Below are 25,039 nucleotides of genomic sequence, written 5' to 3'. Positions count from 1 at the left end.
AACTGGTTTGGATCTGACGCTTTCCAGAGCTGATAATTTGGGCACAATTCTCATATGCACAACCACAGAGATAACAAAGAATAGTACCAACAACAGCAAAATAACAATAATAGTAAACACTTCCCACAGAGCGCTTACTCTGTGCCAGACACTGTTTTAAGTGCTCTACATCCATTAATTAAAGTCATTCTTATAACAACACTGTGAGGAAGGTACTATTAGTATTCCCATTTTTCAGATGAAGAAATTGAGGTCATATAACTTATCCAAGGTCAAAAAAGGCAGCAAGCAGCAGAGCTGGAATCTAAGCCCAGACAGTCCAGTTCCTGAATCTGTGCTTTAATACAGTGTTGATGTCTCTTATTACAGGGTAGAGCCCTCACGCCCTTTTCAGCAGAAGAGGGTTTCATCCAATGGGTCTGGACCTTTTTCTCTGCTTATAGAAAGTGCCTTACAAAACCTGCACACAGATGTTTATAGCAGCTTTGTTCGTAACTGCCAAAAATTGGAAGCAGCCTTTAGAGATGTATGGATAAATAAACTATGGTATATCCAGACAATGGACGATTATTCAGCGTGAAAAAGAAATGGGCTACTAAGCCATGAAAAGCCAAGGAGAAACCTCAAAAGCATATTACTAAGTGAAAGAAGCCAATCTGAAAAGGCTACATACTTTATGATTCCAACAATATGATGCTCTGAAAGGACAAAACTATGGAAACAGTAAAAGGATCAGTGGTTGCCAGGGCGGGGAGGGGGAGAGGGATGAACAGGCAGAGCACAGAGGATTTTTAGGGCAGTGAAAATACTCTGTATAATACGTGAGTGGATGGATACATGTCGTTATACTTTCATCCAAACCTACAGAATATACAACACCAAGAGAGGACCCTAATGCAAACTAGGGACTGCAGGTGGCTATGACGTGTCGGTGTAGCTTCATCAGTTGTAACTAACGTCCCACTCCGGTGGGGGATGTCGACAATGGGGGAAGCAGGAGGGAAATGGGAAATCTCTGCACCTTCCCCTCAATTTTGATCTGAACCTAAATCCGCTCTAAAAAAATAAGGTCTTAATGAAAAAATACAGTGCCTCAAACCCAATGATCTCTCATCTAACATGCAGTGAAGCAAACTGAAAGAGAGAGACAGAGAGAGAGGAAGGAAGGAAGGGAGGGAGGGAGGGAGGGAGGAAGGAAGGAAGGAAGGAAGGAAGGAAGAAAGGAAGGGAGAAGGAAAGAAAGGGAGAAGGAAAGAAAGGGAGAAAGAAAGGGTCCCCAGAAACATGCTTGATAGAAATCGCTCCTTTCTCATAATGATTGTATATCAGGTCAAAGCGCAATACCTTGGATTTTGTCAAATTAAAAGAGAAAGCATTTATTTTCTTAAATGTGGGGCATGATAGATGAAAACGCTGACCAGGGTGCACAAAGCCTGCTTCTAAGATTCCTGTGCTCAGAACTCTGGGGGAGCACCTAGCGGTCAGTGCATCTGAATAGCCCTCTCTGTTGAAACTGCTGTACCAACCAGAATACGAGTGGGGGTCAATATCCCTGAGAAAAAAACAACATTTTTTCAAAACTTTTACCAAGAGAAATCAGCAAATGCTACAAAGCCCCCATGCTGACTGCCAAGGGCAAACCCAGACAGTGGCTGCAGGCACTGTTTTGTTGCACAGTCGCTCAGGAAGGGCTGTAAGGACAGGCCAGTCATCTCCGAGAGGAAAGGAGGGGCTGTCCTCCTTCCTACAGACTGTGCCCCAGCTCTTTTTGTTTTTAAATATAAAGGTCCAGTCTTCCTTGGCATGATTGAATTGATCCCCAAACAGTCAATTCAGAATCTTCAGCTGGTTTGGGGATCAATCGCACTGGTCTTGAAGGGACTGACCAGGCTCGGATCCACCTCGGCTGATGTGAAGACTGAGAATTTGAGAACTGACCAGGCAGGCTCTGCCCTGATGCCTTTCGGTAGAATGATGATAAAACTGCTCGGATTCCCCACTCCTCCCTGCATCCGTGCACTTCACAAGGTGATTCAGCATCTCTCTCACCAGGCGGTGGAATCTTTCTTTTCCGCATCGCTTGTATCTGGGCAGGCCTGATGTCTTTTTTGGCCAACAGAATGGGGTGGAAAGGTCCTTGGGTCCATTCTGAGCCTAAGCCTTCAGAGGCTTTGAGTGCTTAGGCTCTTGTCCTTGGAACCCTTCCTGGCAGCCACGGGACAAGCCCAGCTAGCCTGCTGTATGATGACAGTGACAGTCACTCCTGCCACCCTAGCCAACAACCAACCAACCAACCAACAGACCTGGGCATGAGGCCACCCTAGATGGGCCAGCCTCCAGCTTACCACACACAGATGCAAGCCCAGCCAGGACCAGGTGAACTGATGAGACGAGCAGAACCACCCAGCTGACCTGCAGACTTTGAACAAGAATAAATGGCTGCTGTTTTAAGCCACTCCACCTCGAGGTGGTCTGTAATACAGCAATAGATGCCGATACCATCATCAGATGCAGCCAGAGCCTTTGAACAGCCGAGGAGAAGAAGGGGCAGCCTTCAATCTAGAGAAGGAGTGTGTGCCTTTGTTTGCAAATAAAACTTTACTGGAGCACGGGCACATCCATTCATTGTAGCTTTCCTGCTGCGACAACAAGGTAAAGTACAGTTGACCCTCTGCATCTGTGGATACAGAGGGCCGACAGCACTACCCCATTTCATACTCATAAAAGACTCGAGCATCACAGATTTTGGTATCGGCAGATACCTGGGTCCTGGAACCGATTGGTCCTGGAACCAATCCCCCGCAGACACCTAGGGATGACTGTAGTTGCGAGAGATACCATCTGGTTTGCAAAGCCTAAAATATCTACTGTCTGTCCCTTTAAGAAAAAGGTTGCTGATCCCTGGTCTAGGGCATAACGAATAGTAACAACCACCACTGTGATAATCACCCCCATCACCATCATCATCATCTAACAAACTTGATACAAAGGTCTGACTTAAGAGTCAGGAGATCATAATTCCTGTTGTGAGCATTTTGGCAGGTTCTGTCTTCTCTCTGGGCTTCAGTTTCCCCATGTGGCACTGAAGGAGGATGAGCAAGAAACTCTCCAGTCACGTCCACAGTTGATTTAAACCTCAGTTTGCTCAGACCAAAGGAAATGGGCGTGGGGCCTAGGAATATGCATTTTCCCAGGCAGCTCCTTATTTTGCTATCCCCGCACCCAAGCCCAGAGCCCCAGATGATTCAAATGCAAGTGAAAGCCTAAGAACCACTGATTTACACCATTTGGTTTCAGAGGGCTTGTCCATGGAAAAGAAAGGCAAAAGCACAAGTTTTTCCATGGGACGTTACGAGAAACTGCAAAGACTACTTTTGCAAGGAGATGTTTTAAGAACATCAAGCTGAGGCTGCCAGTTGGAATGTCCCTGAACAAATAAGTGTATGAAGAAGCCAGTCATAATATTCATCAAAGGGAGATAGGAGGAGAGTATGGAGTGGGGCTCATCAAAAGCTGAAATATTAGTAAGGGATAGGAATGTGTCCAAATACATGGTGGTGGTGGTGGTGATAGGGATGATGATGGTGGTGGTGATGGTGCCATCTTCCACCCACGAACTAAGTGCTCTCATTAAGGATCTGCCATCTTGTCTTACAGTTTCATTCCTGCATTATTTCACTCTTCAAGTACATGAGACTTGGCTGTCCAAATATATCACTAGCTCCTCAAAGGTAAAGCCTTGGGATATACCTTCTGTGTCGTGTGTGGTGGTGAGAGGTCAGGCTCTGAAGTCAGACACACTTGGCTTAAAACCCCAGTGCAGCAACACGCTGAGCTCTGTGACCTTGGGCAGGCTAGTACACCTCTCTGAGCTTCTGCTCTCTCGTCTGCAGGGATGGGATAATAATACACCTACACAAAAGGGCTGCTGAGAGGACTGAGACAGAGCCCACAGAGCAGTCAGTAGTGCCATTTTTATTGTGCACACTGTAGGGGCCTAATAAATAGTTGACAAATGAGCAGACAGAATCCAGTGCACCATGTTCATTGCCCTAAAGTAGTTCTTATATGGGAGGGCTGGGGGTATGGGTGTGATTCTGCCCCCAGGGGGCATTTGGCAATCTCTGGAGACATTTTGGTTGTCACAACTGGGGAGGGAGGTGCTACTGGCACTAGGGGGTGGCAGCCATGAATGGTGCTAAACATCCTACGGTGCACAGGACAGTCCTTCCCAACAAAGAAGTATTTGTCCCCAAATGTCAATAGTGCCGAGGTTGAGCAATCCTAATCCTGCCTTACAGTCAATTTCTATCTCTGTGCCTGAAATCTCCCAGTTGGAAAGTGCTAACTAGTGAAAAAGAAAAAGCTGGCCTTAGAATTCTCTGGAACAGATAGGAGGGGAACAAGATGTCAAGGTTTTGGAAAGCCCAAGTATTCTTTGGAGGGTTGGTTAGCCCCTGTTACATCACGCAATGATGAGTTTCTGCCTGGGGTCGGCTCAGAAGGCGGCAGGGGCTTCTCTGGGAAATAGCTCCTTGAGTCTTGGGGAAAACATGTCCCCGGAGCCCTGGGTGAGACATCTGCTAGGCGCACGCTGCAGACAGATTTTATCAGGCTTTGCAAACTATTTGACATTAGTGCGTCTGGTGTGGTAAGGAATGGAATGACTCAGTCCCAGCTGGATTGCCACTTAGCTCTAAGCCCCCATGTTTGCTTTCTGTTATTTTTATACACCACATAACACTGCTGGCCCCAGGCTCCCCCCTCTCAAGAGGACAAAGGAACAGCTCCCAGCTGTCTGAGTCATTTGACCTTGGCTTCTTCGCATGATAAGCAGATGAGCCAGAGGTGGGACTACTTACATGTGAGCCTCAGGCAGCGAGGGCGCAATGATGCAGCTGTGCACGGGGGTGAATGGACGCAGGAGGCCTCCCATCCCCACCTTCTTCATCTTCTCGTCCCCGTACGTGCTGAAGGTGAAGCAGAACGAGAGCAGCAGAGTGAACGAGCAGAAGCAGTTTTAAATGCCCTCTTCTCTCGCCAGGGGTTATCTGGCAAATATCACTGGGCACCTACTATGGGCCAGGCAGTAACTCCCGCTGGAGAGATGAAGGTTCTAGATGCAGCCAGTAAGCAGAGCATATTAGACCCCCTTCTCTCATGGAACACATAATCCCACGAAGGAGCAAATAAGATAAATCGGGCAGCTGTGTGGTATACTGGTATACTAGACTAGCGGTCAGATATGTTTTCTTATCTGGCTAGACAAATATTTATGATGTTGTGGGACATTCGGTCTATGTCATGACTACTTAGGAGCAGGAAAGCCATTGACAGAATGTAAGCAATAAGCAAATGGCAGGGTCCCAATAAAACTCTATTTACAAAACCAGCCTGGGGGCTGGATTTGGCCCATGAGCTGGAGTTTGCTGACCCATTCCCACCTCCACCCCCACTAGACAGTGACACGTGCGATGGGCAGAAAAAAGAGAAGGGGGCTCAGAAGGGCTGGGAGAGCTGGGGCTTGCAATTTTACATAGAGTGATTGGGGAAGTTATCACCGAGAAGGTGACATTTGATAAAAATCTGCAGTGGAAGGGAGTGAGCCATTCAGATGTCTGGGGGCAGAGCATTCTGGAGAGAAGGAGCAACAGGTGCAAATGTCCTGAGGTGGGATGGTGTTTTAGAGACGGCAAGGAAGCACGTGTGGCTGGAGTGGAGTGAGCAAGAGAGAGAGGAGGGAGGGAAGGATGGAGAGAGAATGGGGGCCTTGCAGACCAGTTCAAGGACTCATGGCCGATGGTGGGAGTGGAGGGCAAGGAGACCAGTGAGAAGTATTACAATAATTTCAGCTTGAGAGAGGAGGGTGGCTGGCACCCAGGGTCCTAGCGACAGGGATGGTGGGAAGTGGAAATGGCGGGATGCACACCGGGCAGGAACTGCCTGGAGTCAGCGGCTCTTATTTGCGGGCCTTTCCTTAAAGGGGCTTCTCCCAACTCCACAGACCGCTGACTCACTGGCTGGATGAATCAGCCGTGAGACGTGGGGATCTCGAGCTTCAGAAGTCGGCACAAGTGCGCCCCAAAAGATCAGCCACGACCAGGCATATCTCTCCTGAAGCCCATCCCCTGCCCCCCAGAGAATACAGACGCTTCCTCTGAAGCCAAAACCATCTGGGGGAAGCGGGGGGCGGGGGTAAGGGATGCTTAGAGAGGAGAGAAACAGCCCAAACAGGCAGTTCAGCTTTGAAACCACTGGACATTTATCCAAAAAAGACTGTTTCAAAGTGAAAAATATTAAGTTACATTTAATACCACAGTTAAGTTTTTCTTTTCAACACCATCATGGAGTAAGTCATGTCAGTCAGAGAAAACGGGGTTTGTTTTTTTTTTCCTTTTTGGCATGTCTGGGTCACAAGGTATATACTTTTTTGCCCATGACCAAATTTAGCCCATAGACATGTTTTAATAAGCCTACTGTGTGTGTAATGGAATTGACTCTCTATATTTTAAAATTGGGAGATGTCACATAAAAATGGAAAAGCTTTGGTTCTTGAAGACTCCAAAGTTCTTGCCACTCTGAGTAAGAGTTGGGTGAGGCCCAAGGTCAAGATCGCTGCCCACTTTGCACGAGGTGTGTTCATCTTGGGTTGCCTGAGACTCAAAAACCCCTGGCATCTCACTCCCAGCTTGCCTTACGTATTTATGCTACCAGTGTGCTCCTTTAAAGCCCTGTAGTTTCTCAGCCTGAGTACTTTAATACTGATTGAATCACTGACGGGCTCCCTGATTCATTCATGTCTACCCATATCTATGGAACATCTCTGCGCTGGGGGCTGTAGGTGCGGTGATGGAGACAGATCCAGCCCCTCCCCTCCGGAGCTTAAGAGCCTCGTGGGGGAGATGGGCTTTACACAAACACAGCTGTGATAAGGCTGAGTTGGAGAGTGTGTGGTGCTTTGACAGACCCAAACGGAGAATTTGGCTGAAATGGAGCCAGGGAATACTTCCTGGAGGGAGCTATGTCAATTTAGAAACATGCGCCTCAAGTTTCTTCTAATGGGAAGGTGGCTTTATAGCTCCCATTCCCCTGGACTCTTGGCTTTCTGAGTGGCTGGGCCAATAGAATGTGTCAGAAGTGGTGGGATGCCAATTTCTGGGTCCCGGCTCCAGGAACTGGCAGCTTTTCCTTCTTATGTCTTGGCAAGATCACTCTTAGCACCCAGGCACCGCCATGCTGGGAGGAAGCTGGCAGCCTGTGAAGAGGCTCATAGGGAGGGGGACCAAGACCGCTGGGTCTCAGTCCTGGATGAGCTCAGAGCCGACAGCCAGCCCCAAGGTGCCACCCGTGCAGATGAGCCCTCTTGGAAACAGACACTTTGAGCTGCCCCGGCTAGTGCTGAATCCTTCCCCACTTAACCCTACTCAAATGGCAGATTTGTGAGTGAGATAGATGTTTGCTGTCTTGAGTTAATAGGTTTTGGAGTGGTTGCTCACAGCAACAGTAACTGGCACAGAAGTAAATATTGCGCTGAGATCTGCAGGTTGAATGGGAATTCAGTAGGCAGAGGGCGGAGGGAGAGGCCCTGGGGAGGAGGGAGAGGGGGCAGTGTGGCTGGAGGGGAAGCCAAGGGCTAGCCCATCCAGAGCCTTGTAGCCCCTGCTCAGACTTTTGTCTTTATCCCATAAAGAATGGTGGCCATTGAGGATTTTAAACTGGGAGTGGTTTACGTTTGGAAAGCTCGCTCTGGCTTAGCGTGGGGCAAGGAGACAGAGGGAGCCAGAGGAGGTGGAGGCACCCATTAGGAAGTCACCTTCCTCCTGGGAATTTGAGGACAATCTTGGGGTCACAGAGCTACCTAAAAAATAGGACCAGAATCTAGGTCCCCTGCTTTCCATTTCCACAGGCTCTTTATTCAACCCTAGAGCTGAGGAAACCACAAGCCAATATGTTGGCATGCCCAGGCTTACTGGCTCAACCCAGTGGTTTAGAATACGGGGAAATTAACCCAGCTTTTACACTCCTTAATCTCTTGTTTTATGTCTCCTCTCAACTGCAAACATAAGACAAATTCTATTCGTTGTTTTTTTTGCCTTTTTCGCTGAACTTGCAGCTGAGAAATGAGGTCATTGAACACAGTGGGAAAGACTGCTTGCAGGCCGGAATCTTTGGGGACATGCTTGATTTTCTTTTTTCCCTACATAGTTTGTCAGACTTAAAACTTTGGTCTAAAAGAACTTATCCTATGGTCTTAGATCCAGGGGAGGGGGGGAAATCCCTTTTGCTTTTAGAATGCACAGGATCAAATACTGTGTTAAAAAAGCAGTTCTAGGGGCTTCACTGGTGGCGCAGTGGTTGAGAATCCGCCTGCCAAAGCAGAGGACACTGGTTCGAGCCCTGGTCGGGGAGGATCCCACATGCCGCGGAGCAACTGGGCCGGTGTGCCACAGCTGCTGAGCCTGCGCTCTAGAGCCCGCGAGCCACAACTACTGAAGCCCGCAAGCCTAGAGCTGTGCCCGCAACAGGAGAAGCCACCGCAGTGAGAAGCCCGCGCACCGCAACGGGGAGTAGCACCCGCTCACCACAACTAGAGAAAGCGCGTGCAGCAACGAAGACCCAATGCAGCCAAAAATAAATAAATAAATTTATAAAAAAAAAAAAAAAAAAAGCAGTTCTAAATGAACACTGGTATTTTTGATAATTCTGTGATTGGAATTATATTTATAGAACATAGCTCTTACATGTGAGATGCCTTCTAGCCTGCCTGGAAATTACAATTTTTAGCCATAGATCTGAGGGTTTTAAGTAATTGAGGGCCAGAGAGATCAAATTCATTTCACTGCATGATAATAGCTAGCAATTACTAAGTACATCTCATATGCCAGGCTCTGTGCTAAGCGTTGTTTCTTTTAATCCTTATAACAAATTTGGGAGGTTGGTACCATTCATAAGGGTGTAGAGAGAGGAGACTCAGAGCAGCACAGCGACCTGCCCAAAGTGAAACAGTTGTGTGGGGGAAGTCTGGACGCGAACCCCAGCCCTGTGCTCTTAACCACTACTCCCTACTGGTAGGGATAATCTCCCAGTGCTGTTTTATAACCCCTGCCGCCCCACCTGCATTTGATGGCTATGTTGCAATAATAGCCTCCAGTTTCATTTTAATGACCAGCCTTGCACAGCTCATAGAATCCACTGGATAAGTCATAACCAGACCAATGTCTACAAGAGGAAAGATCTCATGTATATTTAAACTCATTAAACTTTAAATATATCATGTCTTGCACACTGAAACATGGATCGGAGAGGGAAGAATTGTGTTCTGTGACCATGGATTAAAAACCCCATGTAAACAAGGGCAACGTTACAACCAAACTATTTAAACAGTCACAGGAGGATCTTTACAGATGCCACCTTCCCCAGCGCCTGTTTGTTTGCCCAATAATCTGAGCAAAAAGTTCCTGCGAAAAAGAGCCACTAGTTCATTCCTTCTCTCTATTCTAGAGAAAGGCTGCCAGGTGACTAGTGCCACCAGAGGTACCAGACTCAGAGAGGGTCATCGGGCTCTTAGATGACACTAAGGGCAAAACTTGCGCTGAGCTCGTGGGACCTTCACGGAAAGGGTAAGAACCCCTCGGCTCACTGAGTGGCTTTCTCTGTATCCTGCGCCTTTTCAAGGTCCTGTGAGGACACTTCAGTGGGGGTCCACTGAGTGGCTGGATGGAGGTGGCTCAGGTCATGACTTGCCTGTTTTTTTTCTTTTTTTCATTCTGAAAATCATATTTCTGATTTTGGCAATACATAACACCACCACACCCTCCTGCTCCAGCCCTGGCCTTTCTAACCAGACATGCGGGCTGCAGGACTTCTGGCGGGCTGATACAGATGGGTCTAACCATACCTCTTTTTTTGTCACCCAATGAACTCCCATTCAGCACTAAAGATCCTGCTCAGAAGTCACACTTCTGGGGATTCTTTCCAGATTTCCTTTTCACCCCCTAAAGTGGAGTGGGAGGACATTGTGAAATAATAGAAAAATATATATATATTGGTCTCTGGCCTCACTTTCTGGCACAGAGCTCCTAAAACCCTTGGAATTTCCTAAGTGATGAAGAGTACCAGAAGCATCTCTTGTCTTAATATTTGGTCTTAGACCCTGGATCCTGACACAGAGCTCCCAAATCCCTTGGAATTTCCTGGGTCTTTTTTTTTGGGAATGGGGCAACTCTTGGTGGGCTCCTGGATAGCTTTAGGATGGGGCCTGGTCGCCAGAAAGACCAAGCCATGATTAGAAGCTTGGACCTCTCAGCCCCACCCCCAGTCCTCTGGGAAGGGGAGAGGGGCTGGAGACTGAGTTAATGATAGAGCATGCCTATATGATGAAGCCTCCATAAAAATCCCTGAAGTATGGGGTTTGGAGAGCTTCCAAGTTGGTGATCACATCCAAATAATGGGAGGATGGCACTCCCCAACTCCACAGGAACAGAAGCTCCTGTGCCTGGGTCCCTTCCAGATCTTACCCTATGTACTTCTTGATCTGGGTGTTCATCTGTACCCTTTATTATGTAATAAAAAGGAAACTGTAAGTCAGTGTTTCCCTGAGTTCTGTGAGCCATTCTAGAAAATTATCAAACCCAAGGAAGGAGGTCATGGGAACCCTGATTTATAGCTGGTTGGTCAGAAGTACAGGTGACAACCTGGGACTCGTGATTGGCATCTGACGTGGGGGCAGTCTTGTGGGACTGAACCCTTAACCTGTGGGATCTGATGCTAAGTCCAGGTAGAAAGTGTGGGAACTGAATAGGATGGTAGGATGCCCCGCTGGTGTCGCAGACATTTGCTTGGTGTGGGGGAAAAACCCATACATCTGGTGTCAGAAGTATGAGTGTGATCATGGTGTGAGAGTAAAGGAGAAACACATGGGAGGAGTGTTTTTCCTTTACAGGCACACTTCAGGTGCACCCCCATGGTACTGTGTTGTGGCACCGCATGTGGCAGGGACTGTCCCTCAATCCTTTTCATATCTCCGTGCCATCAGAAGGCCTGCACACAGTAGGTCTTCAAAACACAAACGGTTGGTAGTCTCCCATTCTCACCCCTACACTTACTTGGAAGCCAAGGCAAAACCTTGTAAAAACCCTCATTAGACATCTCTGTTCTCTCCCAGTGATGGCTGCCTTTCCTCTCTTCTCTCCTCCGAAGGGTCCCTTCCGCTCACACTCTCGGCCCGTCTCCTGAATGTCTCCATTCTATCTGTCAGGGAAGCCTTTCTGCTCTTCCTGTCTACCTGCGTATTCACTTGAATACACTTGCTCACCAAAGAAAGCTTCTCCTTGGGATGCTCACTCCTTGGAAGGCATGTGGTGGGGATTGCAAATCATAGATATTTTCTCCCCTCTCAGAATGAATGAATGAGTTAATAAATGAATGCACAAATGGTAAGCTAGCTTATTTAGACCAACCCTTTGGGTAAAAATAATCAAAAATGCAGGACAAAATATTTTTTTAAAAAGAGGGGCAAAGGGACTTCCCTGGTGGCACAGTGGTTAAGAATTTGCCTGCCAATGCAGGGGACACGGGTTCGAGCCCTGGTCCGGGAAGATGCCACATGCCACAGAGCAGCTAAGCCCTTGTGCCACAACTACTGAGCCTGTGCTCTAGAGCCCGTGAGCCACAACTACTGAGCCCACGTGCCACAACTACTGAGCCCGTGCGCCTAGAGCCCGTGCTCCGCAACAAGAGAATCCACCGCAGTGAGAAGTCCACGCACCACAACGAAGAGTAGACCCCGCTCGCCACAACTAGAGAAAGCCCGCGCGCAGCAACGAAGAACCAATGCAGCAAAAAAAAAATAAATTTAAAAAATAAATAAAATAAAAAGAGTGGCAAAGAGCCAACAACGAAGTGGGAATCTCTCGGCCAAAACTAAAGAGAGACTGGAAACCAGAGAGGTAAGGCGGCCTGGGAGCTGCTTTGGTCCTAAGGACGTTTGCCAATTTAGAAAAGGTTAACTTTCCTTCTAACAGCTTCACAGGGCAAGGAAAAAGCATAGTCCATGGTCTGCACAAATGAGGAATCAAAGAGAAGACCCTTCTTACAATAAGCTGGGATTCCCAAGGGCCAGACTTTCAGGGGAAAGGTGACTAGAAATATACCAGCCCCTCATGGTCTCACACTCAGGGTTCCCAACAGTCACCGGGAACCGTGAGCTTTAAGAAGATCTCCAACCACTAGTGTCCAGCCCCCTTACCACCTCCCCCCCAGGGCCTCACAGACCAGAACACCCTCTTTTTTTTTTTTTCCATTAAGTTGAAATTTACATAACATAAAATTAACTGTTTTAAAGGGTGCAATTAAATGGCATTTGAATTGATGGCTGTACAACCATGGCCTAAATCTAGTTCCAAAATATCTTCATCAGCCCCAAAGGAGACCCCACACCCATTAAGCAGTCATTCTCCATCCCCCCACTTCCTCAACCCCTGGCAACCACCAATCTGCTTCCTGTTTGGGATGAACCTCAAACAAACTATGGTAAGTGAAAGAAGCCAGGCACAAAGAGGTCCCATATTGTATGGTTCCATTGGTAGGACCATTGTTTTTAAGACGTACACATGCATATTTCTTTATGTTAACGTTGTGAAGAATTTGGGAAATGGTGCATCGCCTGCTGTGGATTCCATTTCCTCTTTAGCCGGCAACATGTCAATTTGGGTTCCTAAAGGCAGCCCAAGCACAGTAACTCTCAACCTTGGCTTCACATGGGAATTATCTAGGGGAGCTTTAAAAAGTACTATGTCCGGGTAACACCCCCGGAGGGTCTGATGTAATGGGTCTGGGAAGCAACCTGGGCACCAGGTGATTCTAATTGTGGAGCCAGGGCTGAGACCACTGCTCTAATAGGGCAACGGCAGGCCATTTCTACCATATATATTTCCCCTCTTCCTGCTTCAGCACCTCCTTTCCATCACTGATTTGTGCCTCATTTGGTCTGCACAAGCTAAGTATTCCGGGAGTTTGTTTCTGCAGAATGTAGCAGTCCATGAATGTTGGTGTCACTCAGTTTGGGACACGGGGGTGCTTTCCAACTATGACCTTAGTCATAGGGGGAATTATGACTAAGCCTCATTCTTAATCTCTAAAATGGGGCTGATCATAGTATCTATCTCATAGGAACGTTTTGAAATTTTGACAAAAAGACGTGCACAAAGCACGCAGTAGACACTCATTATAAATTACTGTTGTGGTTGTGATTGTTAGCATGATTGTTACTGTTATGTGCATGGGCATTTCATAATGGACCAGTCTGTTGATGGTCCTCTCTCAACCAGAGGAAAGACCTTTACAAAAAGAGGGAGGCTACTGATTCAACAAACCAACAAACCTTTTTTTGGTCCTCTTGCTTTGGGTGGATACCGAGCTACGACCTGGGGTTTCAGGAAAAGGTCTAGAATAGGGATATCGATGTGGAATAAAACAAAGTAGTGTGCAAACACGTTAAGGGAATTCAGAGTCCAAGTGGGTTCTGGAGGTGGTTGGGCTGAAATCTGGGAAGGATCAGGAGAGGGCAGCATTTAAGCTGGACTTTTAATGATAATTAGAACTTTAGTTGGAAGAGGATGTAGGGAAGAGCACTTAAGGCCCAGAGAACAGCACGGGAAAATGCCTAGAGGTAGGGACAAGCCTTGGAACGAGAGGGAAAGAGGCACATCTGGGGACCAGCAAGATTTCTTGGGTAGCTCTTGGCAATGGATGTGAGGACAGACATATGTAGTAGAAGATACCTCACTGAATACCAGAAGGTGAGGCTGGCGAGGTAGGTTGAGCCAGACTGAAAGAAGTCATTAGACACCAGCCTAAGGAGGGGCTCCCCATGTGAGACAGCTGCCACCCCTCAACCCAACCAGACAGGGTTCCTTCTCGTTGGTCCTTCCCAAGACCACTGGTGCCACGGTGATGGTGTCTACTTACGTCAAAAGAATATCCCCATACTGGATATCTGACATCTTTTTGGCTGGTTGGAATATATTTCTTTCTTCCTCTTTTAGTCTCTGAAGTTGTTGTTGCCTCTTTTTCAATGCACTCTCCTCCCTCAGAATAGTAAAGTATCCACGGCCCATCTTCACCCACTGAATCAAGATGCTGGAGAAAGAGAAAGAGAGAGGAAGATGAGTTGGCGATCAATGCAACGTCTTACCGTCTTGGGACTGATAATCCACTGAAGGGCACTCTCATGCCCAGTAGCAGGAGACGTCCTGCCTTCAGGATCCCAAAGTCACAGAGACCCAAGCTTGGATTATGGACCCACCTCTTACCAAAGACCTTGAACGAATTATCTAACCTCTCCTGGTTTCAGTTCCATCACTCCACAAACATTTATTGAGTGCCTACTATGTGCTAGGCACTCTGCTATGTACATTGAAATGAGCATAATAATTCACACCCCAGAGAACTAATTTAATTGGCAGTGTTTTTATTTTGTTTTGTTTTTCATGGTGTGTCTCAGATTCAGTGAAATGCGGTATTTGAGTTTCTTATACATATGCCACCGGAAGGTCACCAGCAATCTTTTTCTAAATTTAGACCTTGCTTCTCAGCTCACGTAAAGTTTTCTGAATCTCTATGCTACACGATACACGTGCATCCCAGCCGGTCATTGGTGGGTAAGGATCAGGCATCATCTGCCCAGCCCATGTTCTCGTTACAGCAAAATAGCCTCTCAGGTTCCTCATGTATAAAATTGTGCAAAACCAAATGAATGTGTATCCTGGTGGAACACAGTGAAACCAGATTATACAGAACTGGCCCTGAACTGTCCATTTGGGCTTTTATTTTTAAGTTTAAGGATGCAAGCCGTGGATCTGAGGTGGAATTCGTATTTGAAACAAAAATGTGCTGCGGTCTTGCTTTCAAGCTTCTGAAATCCACTCATCAAAGAGCATCCTGAGGTTGCCAGATAACCTGATAGAACGAAAACCGTAACCGTGCGCAACCCCTTAATTTCACAGAGGAGGATTTCCTTGATGTGGCACAAACAAAGCAAACGCAGAGCTAATCTGGGAGCTGGGTCTGACAGCAACTGTTTTTTTCGTGGTTATGTTACTTCACAGAGACTCTTCGCTCAAAATGTGGTTCATAGGTAAAGACTGACGTCACACACGCACTACAAGGGTGTGAAATGACATGACTCACATTATGAGGCTTTCTGGGCTCCGAAGCAGGTCTGCAATCAGCTGAGGGAGCAGGGTCGGGGGGGAAGGGAGGGCCGGCTTAGGGTTTTCTGGGAGTGGGGCTGGGGTGAAGGGTCCCTTGTTTGAGTGTGGTCTCAGCTTCCCGCCAGCACCAAAACAAGGAGCACCTTGGGTTTCTTATCAGCTTGCCCAGATGCGGGGCAGAGGGAAAGGTGGGGGGAGGAGGGAGGCGGGCAGCTCAAACGCTGTCAAAGGTCGCCCGTCAAAAATGGAGTCAGACTCTTCATTGCGTTAATTCACGCCCAATTTCAAATGTGTGTGTTTGCCTAAATAGCTGCATCATTATTAACCATTAAACAAAAATGTAATGAATACCCGCTGTGTGTCAGGAGCTACTCCAGGTGCTGAGGTACAGCAGCAAACAAAACAGCTCACAACATTCCTGTCCTCGTGAAGCTCCTATTCCAGGGGGCAGAGACAGACACGAAACAGAGTGAACTGTAGGTGACACGCTAAGTTCCAGGCACGAGCATAAAGCAGGGACGTGGGAGAGTGAGAGACAGGGGTGGGGTGTGGATCGGTGCCATTTTAAACCGATGGTCAGCGAGGGCCTGGCTGAGAAGGTGACATCTGAGGAAAGACGTAAAGGAGGTGATGGAGTAAACCATGCAGATACCTGGGGGACGGGAACAGCATGTGCAAAGGCCCTGGGCAAGTACAACTTTTCATCCAGAAAAGTTTCGTTTTCATTGACTAAAATGTTATGTGACATCACATAGTACAGTTTGTGCTCCTGAAAGATTATATTTTTCTGATTTAGATATTGGTCTTCTAAGACTTTTGTTTAACAGAAAGGATCTGCTCTGAAAAAGGAAGGAAGGAAGGAAGGGAGGGAGGGAGGGAGGGAGGGGAGGGGAGGGGAGGGGAGAAGGAAGAAAAGCCTGCTGTGTCCCAGATTGGGTGCTACTCTAGGAAGCAACAGATGTTACCACTTTCATTAAGAAGCTCATCTCTAATAACTCCAACTAACATCCTCAAGTTCAGAGCCCCAGCAGTTGGAGAGGTCCCTCTCTGCCACCGGTCCTCAATGAGACTTCTCAAGTGCATCCAGGGTGCCCTTGAGGTGCAGCAAGTCATCTGGATAAGAGGCTTTTTCAGTGAACGGGGCAATGTTGTGGTCTCACCTCTGTGGTAGAACTTAGCCCTGCAGCTCAGCAGTTCTGTGTTCTGCCCTCCCGCGAGCCCCTCGCTTCTGGGTGTGAGTTCACTTACTTATCCTCACAACAGCTCGACCTTGTGGGCACTGTTATCATTTCCATTTGCAGATGAGGAAACAGGCCCAGAAAGGTGAGGTCAGAAAAGCTGGCAAGAAGCAGATCTGGGGTCTGAACCCAGGTAGTGGATTCCCCCGTGGGGTCCGACTACAGAGTCTGCTGGTTTGTAGGAGGTCAGGATGTTTCCACTGGGGAGTCTCACCAGCTTGTCCTGGAAACCCCTCTCCTTGACTTGGAGATTCTATAGGCCACCAGGTCCTTGGCTAACTTGGGTGGCTTGTCATTGACTGGCCGGTGTTAGGGGCTCGCCTTTACCTGTTGTCCAGATTCTCTCAAGGAGTAGAAGGCTGTCAGCAAGGCCTCTCAGGTCCCAGAACAGACCACAGTCTTCAGAGGCAGAGGGTGGGACCGGCACTGAGAAGTCTCATGTGTGATCATTGCGCACAACAATGGGAGGGGTTCCAGGCACCTGGAGCAGACCCAGGCAGTGTGGTGGGCTTTGGGCTCTGATTTCACTGTGTAACTGAACAAAAGCCTTTGTCTTTCCCTGCAGAAACTGTAACCAACTAGATCCTGAAATGCACATGTGATGGATTGAATCGTGTACCACCCCCCAGCCAAATTCATAGGGTGAAGTCTCAACCCCCAGTACCTCAGAATGTGACCTTATTTGGAAATAGGGTCACTGCAGATGTCATTTGTTAAGATGAGGTCATACTGGAGGAGGGTGGGTCCCTATGCCAATACGACTGGTGTCCATATAAAAAGGGGAAATTTGGGCACAGACACACAGGGAGAGAGAAAACCATGTGAAGATGAAGGCAGAGATCAGGGCGATGCTTCTGCAGGCCAAGGAATGCCAAAGATTGCCAGCAAGTCAGCAGAAGCTAGGAGAGAGGCATGGAACAGATTTTCTGTCTCAGACGTGAGAAGGAACCAACCCTTCTGATACCTTGATCTTGGACTTCTAGCCTCTGGAACTGTGAGACAATAAATTTCTGTTGTTTAAGCTACCCAGTTTGTAGTACTTTGTTACAGCAGCCCTAGTAAACTGTTACAGTATGATCAAATATCTAAGCCTGCACGCATGGAACAGCCCAACTCTTTATTTTCTTTGACTGCAAGGGTTAACGAAATCCTTATTAATTTTATAATAAGTGACAGGCTGAAGTCCATGCCACAGTCAATAAAAGGGACCTGAATATTATGTACCAGGCCCTGAGCTGGACACCTATTTTGTGTCAGATCCTGTTCTAGGCAGTTATGATGTGTCAGGTTCTGTTCAAGCACTGGCATTACAAAGGTGAACACATCCTCAAAGAATTCACAGTCTTCACCTCTGCATCTAAGTTATCTTATTTCTACAAAAGTAGAAACTAAGAGGTTGTTAAGAGATTTATTTGACTTCTTTTTGCCCTTATTCCAAAAAGGATTAGGAGCAGAAAATTTTAAAAGTGAGAAGGGCAGGAGACATGAAAAAATAAGAAAACAATATCAGGTAAGACAAGTATCGAAACCCATGACACATGAGCTAGTGCACAGATTTGGCCCTCAGCATCCTAGCGGCCAGCACAAAGAGGGAAACACAGTCCCTCATGTGATTCCTAATGACCATGAGATTTTGAAAAAGCTGTTCAGGTGATGCCTAGCCATTCCTGGTGGAAGAAGAAGAGATTTCTTTCAAGGATCTGTATAGGGACAACACGGTGAAAAGCCAAGTCTGCAACAAACCTCTAGATGAGGGTAGTGATAAAATGCCTGTCTTACTGAATAACTCACAGAAAAGCATCAGGGAGTTGGTATTGGCAATTTGAGGAATCTAGCAAGTTTTCTGGTAGAACTGCAGCCCCTTTCAACCAAGGCAGCCAGACTCCTAGCGGTTAGATCTTCTGGAAAGACCTGGCTGAGAGATGAACAGAGGTGGTGGTGTGGGGGGGTGAGGGGGGGGGGCAGGGGTTGTCTGGGCCCTCAGGTCAGACCCACCAGCCTATTCTGGGAACTTCAGGCTGCGGGGTGTTCATTCCATGTACCGTGAAGTGCTCCCCTGTTACTGCAGAGGCCCATTTAAAAATGCTTAGTATTTTAGCAAATTCCCATTTAATTCCCTTGTATGTTCCCTCCATTTTCTTCATCATTATTGCTGATTACCAGGCTATTTGCGCGAAGGGAGCTATTTGCAGGGAAGAGCAGTTTTCGCCTTTAAATCCACTCACCCGGGGCCTCCTGTTCACTGCTTTCCACGATGTAAAACTCCCACGGCTAACATGGCAGGAGGAACAATGGGGAGTCAAATAATTAACTGCATCAGGCAAACGGAGGAAGAAGCAGATTATAAAACGGAAAGTTTCCTCTACCCAATGCCACTTCCTCTTAACCAATGCATGCGGGTAGGTTTTCACATTTAAGGGACATATGTTCTCTGTACATTCATCAGCCTGTGTGAGCTGATGAATGAAAAATTCGCAATATGGCAATAGGAATAGTCTTAGTGAGGCTGAGCTGAGCCACACCAAAGGGGCAGGTTTCACTCCCAAGCACCTTCAGACCTGAGGGCCAGTGTACGCAGTGGTAAGCCTTGGAGGGGCCAGCCTCTTGGATGGGGCCTCTACTTTGCCACTCCCTTAGGCAGGTTTTAAACCTCTCTAAACCACAGCCTCTTCATCTCCAAACGAGGAAAAAAGTCATTCTTGCCTCAAAGGGCTGTTGGGAGGATTAAATGACAGTGGATGTAAAGAGTTTAGTGTAGTGCCTAGTACCTAGGACTCCATGATTGGGCGCTACAATTATTACTGTCAACTCGCTTAACAGTCCTGAGAGGGTGGTGTGATCTGCAGTTGAGAAAATAGAGGGAAGAGGTTAAGTAAATGATGAGGGTCATAGTAGCTGGGAAGTAGCAAAGCAAGGGTTGGGAGCCAGCAGGGATGATTCCAGAATTTCTCTCTCCATCTGCATGCTGCAAACACAAGCATATTCAGAAGGAAGCTTTAAAGCTTTGAGTCTATGCATCTCTGGGCTGTTCTTATTGTGCAGAGTTCACCTCTAGGCCCACAGGAGAGAAGCTGGTGGCTTACACTTTCCTCCTTTAGACCATGTTTTACCCAATCCAAGTCACCACCTGTGGCAGATCAGGTCATCATTCAGCAAATACTCACTCCCTCCCCCATCCCCTACATTCAGGGGTGGAATGTACTCCCAGCATCCTGACTTTGGGCTTCACCATATGACTTCTTTGGCCAATGGGATGTTAGTAGATATGACTTGAAAAGAAGCTTGAAATAAGCTTGCTCGGTTGGGTCCATGACAAGAAAAAACCCCCACTATTTCATTGAACCCAGAAGAATAAGAAAGGCATGGAACAGACCTGAACCCAGCTAATCTCAACCTAAATCAGCCAAACCCCAGTTATCCCACAGACACATGAGCAAGGAAGAAATACTTACTGAAAGTCACTGAGTTTTAGGATAGTTTGTTACACAGCATTATGGTGAAAATCGCTGACCAATACATCATTTGTTATAAGAGGTGACCTTATTTTATGAACCACAACGAAGGAAAAAATCCATGCCAGTTCGATTAAGACATGATTGTACATTGCATCTCCAGTTCAGAGATGTTAAAATGTGAAAAAAAATGTGCCTATTAGATATAAAATATGGCATTAGGAAAGAAATTGCCTCAGACCCGAGAAAAGATGATCTGGAACAGAACTTGGAACATAAAGGTAGTAATTAACAGCACCTTCAGAGAAGTATCTAGCGATTTTCTGATATTCTCTGATGAGATTGAGAGTTCTTTCTGGGGTGTTAGATTTACCCGCACATCTGGCCCGTCAGACTTGTAACAAGGCTATTAATCTTTACTAGTCATCCTACTCTTCAGTGACGCTATGTAGCTGCTTGCTACTCGAAGTGTGGTCCCTGGAGCAGCCGCATTAGCAACATACAGGAGCTTGTTAGAAATGCAGAATCTTGGGCTCCCCTCACACCTCCTGAATGAGGATCTGCATTTTAACAGGACCCCGAGATGACTCACATACACACATAAGTTTGAGTTGCGCTGGTCTAGCTGTCCTCTCCCTTCTGTTAAAAGATACTCTTTCCAGAAAGAAATCTTCGAACTGGCTTTATTAGAAGCCCAATTCCCTTCCTACAAGTTTGAAATAAACCTTTGACACACACTAGCAGTCAATTCATCTCAGAAAGTTCTCCAAGCACAGCTGTAGCAGCCATTCTTACTCTTTGAGGGCACTCCGCTTCTCATGAGTCTCCCATTACCTGAATCAGCACCTCCATCCCCAGGGCCCTAAAGGAAACACGGACTGACGGTCATCTAAAACAGACAGCCCCAGCTCTCTTCACAGGGGCCTTGCAGGAAGCTGCAGAGTACTGGAGAGTCGACAGGCAGCGAAAGAAATTCACGTTCAACCTTTCTATTATGGGGGGCATGGGATTAACCACCGCAAATCACTTTGTTAAAAATCAACAGTCCAGATGTACTTAAAAAAATACAAAAAACAAAAAAACACAACTTTTAATGGTATTATGGCTCTGCATCCAGCTGGTTTTCACTCACATTTTCTGTCTTGCCTGCAAGAAATATGGGACTATAAAGCCAGGAGAGCTTCCATGGGGGGAGGAAGCATGACATTAAAATGAACAAACACTCCTGGCAATATCCGATTTCAGGGATGTCCTGCTCTCGCAGAAGGGAATTGCTTACATGGGAAATTTTCACTTAACAAATTTTACTGTTTTCCAATAATGGCAAATAAATTAGTTCTTCCCAGATTGTGGAGGCTGAAGGCTTGGAGAGCCCATTTCAGCTGGCTGGCTCACGTCTTGCTTTGTCAGCCCACCCAGACATATTGAGTTCAGAGGAGGAGAGGGCAAACACGATGGAACGAGGAATGGATCTGAAACACTATCCCGAAATTCTTGAATTTTCAGGCAACCCCTACAGGCAAATTAATAACTCAGCCCTAGCTCAAACGCACCAAGCAAATATTTTGCATTTAAATTCCCGCATTAGAATGCCCTGTTTATACAATAACTTAATAAATCTGCCTGGCTGCCAAATTGACAAGAAGGTGAGAATCATTCATTAAAATGCAAATGCAATTGAGATGAAATTTGGAATACATTTATTACAGTAATTGAACTTCAGTCAACTGTAGGCACAACACAGATTCTGAACTACCTTTCAGACAAAAGGATGTGTTGCGTTATCAACACCCCCCCACCCCAAGTTAATATCTTTGTCAGCATGCAAATTAAAGCCATTTCCTGAGGGCCAATGATTTGCAATGGAGGATTTCACTCTTCTTTATAGGACAAGATTGCCAGAGATAAAGGTCAACTGCATACACAAAAGATTGCTCTGGTAGCATATTGTGTATACAGCAAATTGATTGCAAACATATTCTGAGTGCTTACTGCAACAATATTATTAAATCACATCTGAACATCTCTGTACTCTCCCTGGGTCATTTGCTAATTGTAATGCCTAACAATGGGAGATTCGCCAAGTCAGGATTTCACCTCTCAGATCAAAAGTTTCAGATGGATTTCTCTCCTGTCTGAATGACTCAGCCCAAAGACGAGGCCCAGTTCAAGGGTTCTTTTTAATCAGATGGAAGAAAGATGCTACTGAGACTGTGGTAAAGACACAGAAAAATTGACTCGCAAGGGAGGAGTCGCTTTATCTGCTTCAGTTTTATTCTCTCTGGCTCCTTTGCAAAATTCACGTGGCATTTCTGAGGTCTGGGCAAACAGCGCACCTGCACCTAGCAGACGCTGTTTGAGTCGGAAGAAGGCACAGCCTAGAATCTTTCTTTGGCCACAGGCCACAGTCTTCCTTGGCTATTCAGAAGTGACCTTAGTGGCAGAATACAATTCATTTCACCTGTAAAATGGAGAGACTGCTTTTGTCCCCTTCATTCCCTTCATATTTATTAATTCATAATGAAGTGAAGTCAACTCAATTTCCTAAATGTCACTAGACTTCCTGTGGCCACCACCCTAGCCAGAAACCATCTATTACTCTAAGTAGCTTCCTACCTGGTCTTTCTCCTTCTCAATCCACTGTCCACCTGGCTGTCACAGGGCTCTTTCTGAAATGCAGACTCATTCCCATCAGAGTGTTCCAAACCCTTCAATGGCTTCCCACTGCTCTCAGGATGAGGTTCAGACTTTTTCCCATGGCAATAAGTCCCTCTGAGATCTGGGCTTTATCTCCAACTGTTAGGGGAACCACTGACTGAAACCGCCCACCCTGGCCAGGCACCACAGTAACCATTTGCATGAGTTGTTTTACGACAGGAGGTCCTGGTAAGGAACCCGGAACTAACCAGCCACCACCAACCGGAAGAATTCGGGAAAGGTCAAAAGGAGACGCCAGTGCATATGTCCTACAAACCTCCCAGAATCCTCCCCGCTGGAATCCATCTTGGCCGAGCGATGCATGTGCCACCAGGAAGGACCCGAGTCAGAATGATTGGCCAGAGACTGACCCAGAAACTAATCCCATCACCATAAAACCCGAGACTGCGAGCCACGTGGCAGAGCAGTCTTCCTGGGATCCCTTACCCTGCTGCTCTCCACCCGGGCGCCCCTTCTCAATAAAATCTTTTGCTTTGTCAGCACGTGTGTCTCCTCGGACGATTCATTTCCAAGTGTTAGACAAGAGCCGACTCTCGGGCCCTGGAAGGGGGTCCCCCTTCCTGCAACATAACCACTCATCCAGTCATTCATGTGTATCTCTCTACCCCTCAGAATCCTATGATTCTGCCTCTTCCTGCAGCACTTCCTCCCCCTTCTTCACTTGCTGATTCCAAGGCTTTGGAAAAACTGTCAGCTGTTGACCATTCAATACTGCCACTCCCTCCCTCCCTCCAGCTCTAGGCTAGGTCAAGTGCCTCCTCTGTGCCCTCACAGCTCCCTGTGTCTATGTGCTCCCCATACTGCACTCGTCACACCATATGGCAATTGACTAGTTCCTTGTCTGCTTTTCCTACTAGAAGGCAGACTCCTTGAAGACAGTGCCTGACAAAGAGCAGGCAGTCAGCATTTACTGGTTTTCCTTCCCTACCTCTCGCCCTTTCTCCCAATGGCAGAAAGTGCATTTCCTGAGCTTCCTTAGTAAAGACCACATTATCTTGGACATCAAATACCTAGATAAAAAGTCAACAAAACAAAACAACAACAAACAAAACTACATTTTCCAGCTGCCCTGGCAGATAGGACAAGCCAGTGAGGTACAAGAGGAAATCGTTGGGAGGGACTTCTGGGAAAACTCTATAAACAAGATTAACACAGCTGGGTGGCATATGCCCTTTGGTCCCTTTTTCCTCTTCTTCCTTCCTGCTGCCTGGAACTTAGCTACAATGGTTGCAATGCCAGTAGCCATTGTGTGAGCATGAGGAAAGCTTGCAGATGGAAGCAAACACTAAGGATAGTAGATTAAAAGATAGAAGGAATCTGGGTACTTCCTCCAGAAGGTAAACCTCTTTTATGTGAGGGAGGTAAGCCTTTACCTTGTTTAAGTCATGGTAATTTCAGGGCTCTGTTTGCTATGCAGTTGAATATAGCCCCCAACTAACAATCTCTCTTTGTCCCTGTCTCTGTCTCTTTTTTCCTTGACTAAACTGTCATGATTATCACGTTTGAAATGCCATCATCTTGGCTAAATCACTGGCTGAGGACTAGGGAAAGATATTAGGAGAGGTTAGTTTGGATAATGGGAAATGAGGCAAGGAAACTTAGAAGCATGAAACTCTTCTGTGAGAGGTAGGTCTGGGAGCATCTCCACTGAGGGTGCCGGAACAGCTGGGAAATATACAACAGGAGGGTCTGAGCCTGTAAGGAATGAAGGCTGGGGGCCCAGGAGAGTGGCTGCAGTTGGAGAGAAGTAGGTACTGTCTGGGGTGGTGGGAGGAGGTGCGCAGTGATGGCTTGAGCGGCACTGAGCTAGGCTCTCGATGTGCAGTTCTCTCCTTGCATCCACACACCATCCCTATGAAGGAAGTACTCTTCATTTTGCTGTTGAGGAAAGCATGGCTCATAGAGGTCAAGTAGTAGTCTGACCAGAGGTTAGTAACTGGTGGAGCTGGAATTTAAACCCAGGTAGCCTGATTCCACAGCGTTGCATGAGGAAGATGCACTGGTTTTAGAAAAGGTCTCTTCCAGGTTTAACTGCTCATCGTTTCCTTGCCACTCAATGTCTGTGACTTTGGGTGAGTCATTTTTACCTCTTTGAGATGCGCGTTGCTCATCTGTAGCACTGGGATAAATTGATACCCTCCCAGGATATTGTTGAAACCATGTATGAGAGGCAGTTAGCATGATGCCTGGCACATCGGAGATCTTCAATAAATGGTAACAACCACTATTTTCATCATCATCGTCATCATCTCCATGAAGCTATAAATGACTGCTGTTACAACTCTCTTGCTTTGCACACAGGACGGCCGTTTGGCTCCGAGCCTCCACAGGCTTCTGGGAAGTGGCACTTGGTTCACGTGTCAAGCTTAGGAGTTTCTCTCCTCTGAGGGTAGCGGCAAGAACAGTCTAATAAGACCAC

General features: G+C 46.9%; 1 protein-coding gene and 1 long non-coding RNA gene across 5 annotated transcripts in view; one reads left to right on the top strand and one right to left on the bottom strand.

Annotated features, from left to right (window-relative positions):
* CCDC60 (coiled-coil domain containing 60) overlaps nucleotides 1–25,039 on the bottom strand; it is a 165,718-nt gene that overhangs the window by 44,496 nt on the left and 96,183 nt on the right. For 3 of the 4 annotated variants that reach the window (XM_082416824.1, XM_082416826.1, XM_082416827.1), the window contains exons 3-4: nucleotides 13,969–14,139; nucleotides 4,863–4,970 (exon numbers count right to left, since the gene is read on the bottom strand). In XM_082416824.1, the coding sequence (XP_082272950.1) occupies nucleotides 4,863–4,970; nucleotides 13,969–14,139 (279 nt within the window). The remainder of the gene's footprint in view (nucleotides 1–4,862; nucleotides 4,971–13,968; nucleotides 14,140–25,039) is intronic. The other variant, XM_082416825.1, reaches the window with a different exon arrangement.
* LOC309639554 overlaps nucleotides 1–25,039 on the top strand; it is a 192,412-nt gene that overhangs the window by 89,089 nt on the left and 78,284 nt on the right. The gene's annotated exons all lie outside the window — the stretch shown is intronic.

The sequence above is a fragment of the Balaenoptera physalus genome, assembly GCF_965194825.1.
Source record: "Balaenoptera physalus genome assembly, chromosome: 12".
Classification (NCBI taxonomy): domain Eukaryota; kingdom Metazoa; phylum Chordata; class Mammalia; order Artiodactyla; family Balaenopteridae; genus Balaenoptera; species Balaenoptera physalus.
The sequence above is the reverse complement of the archived record's forward strand: the minus strand, read 5'-3'. Positions and strand labels throughout refer to the sequence as shown.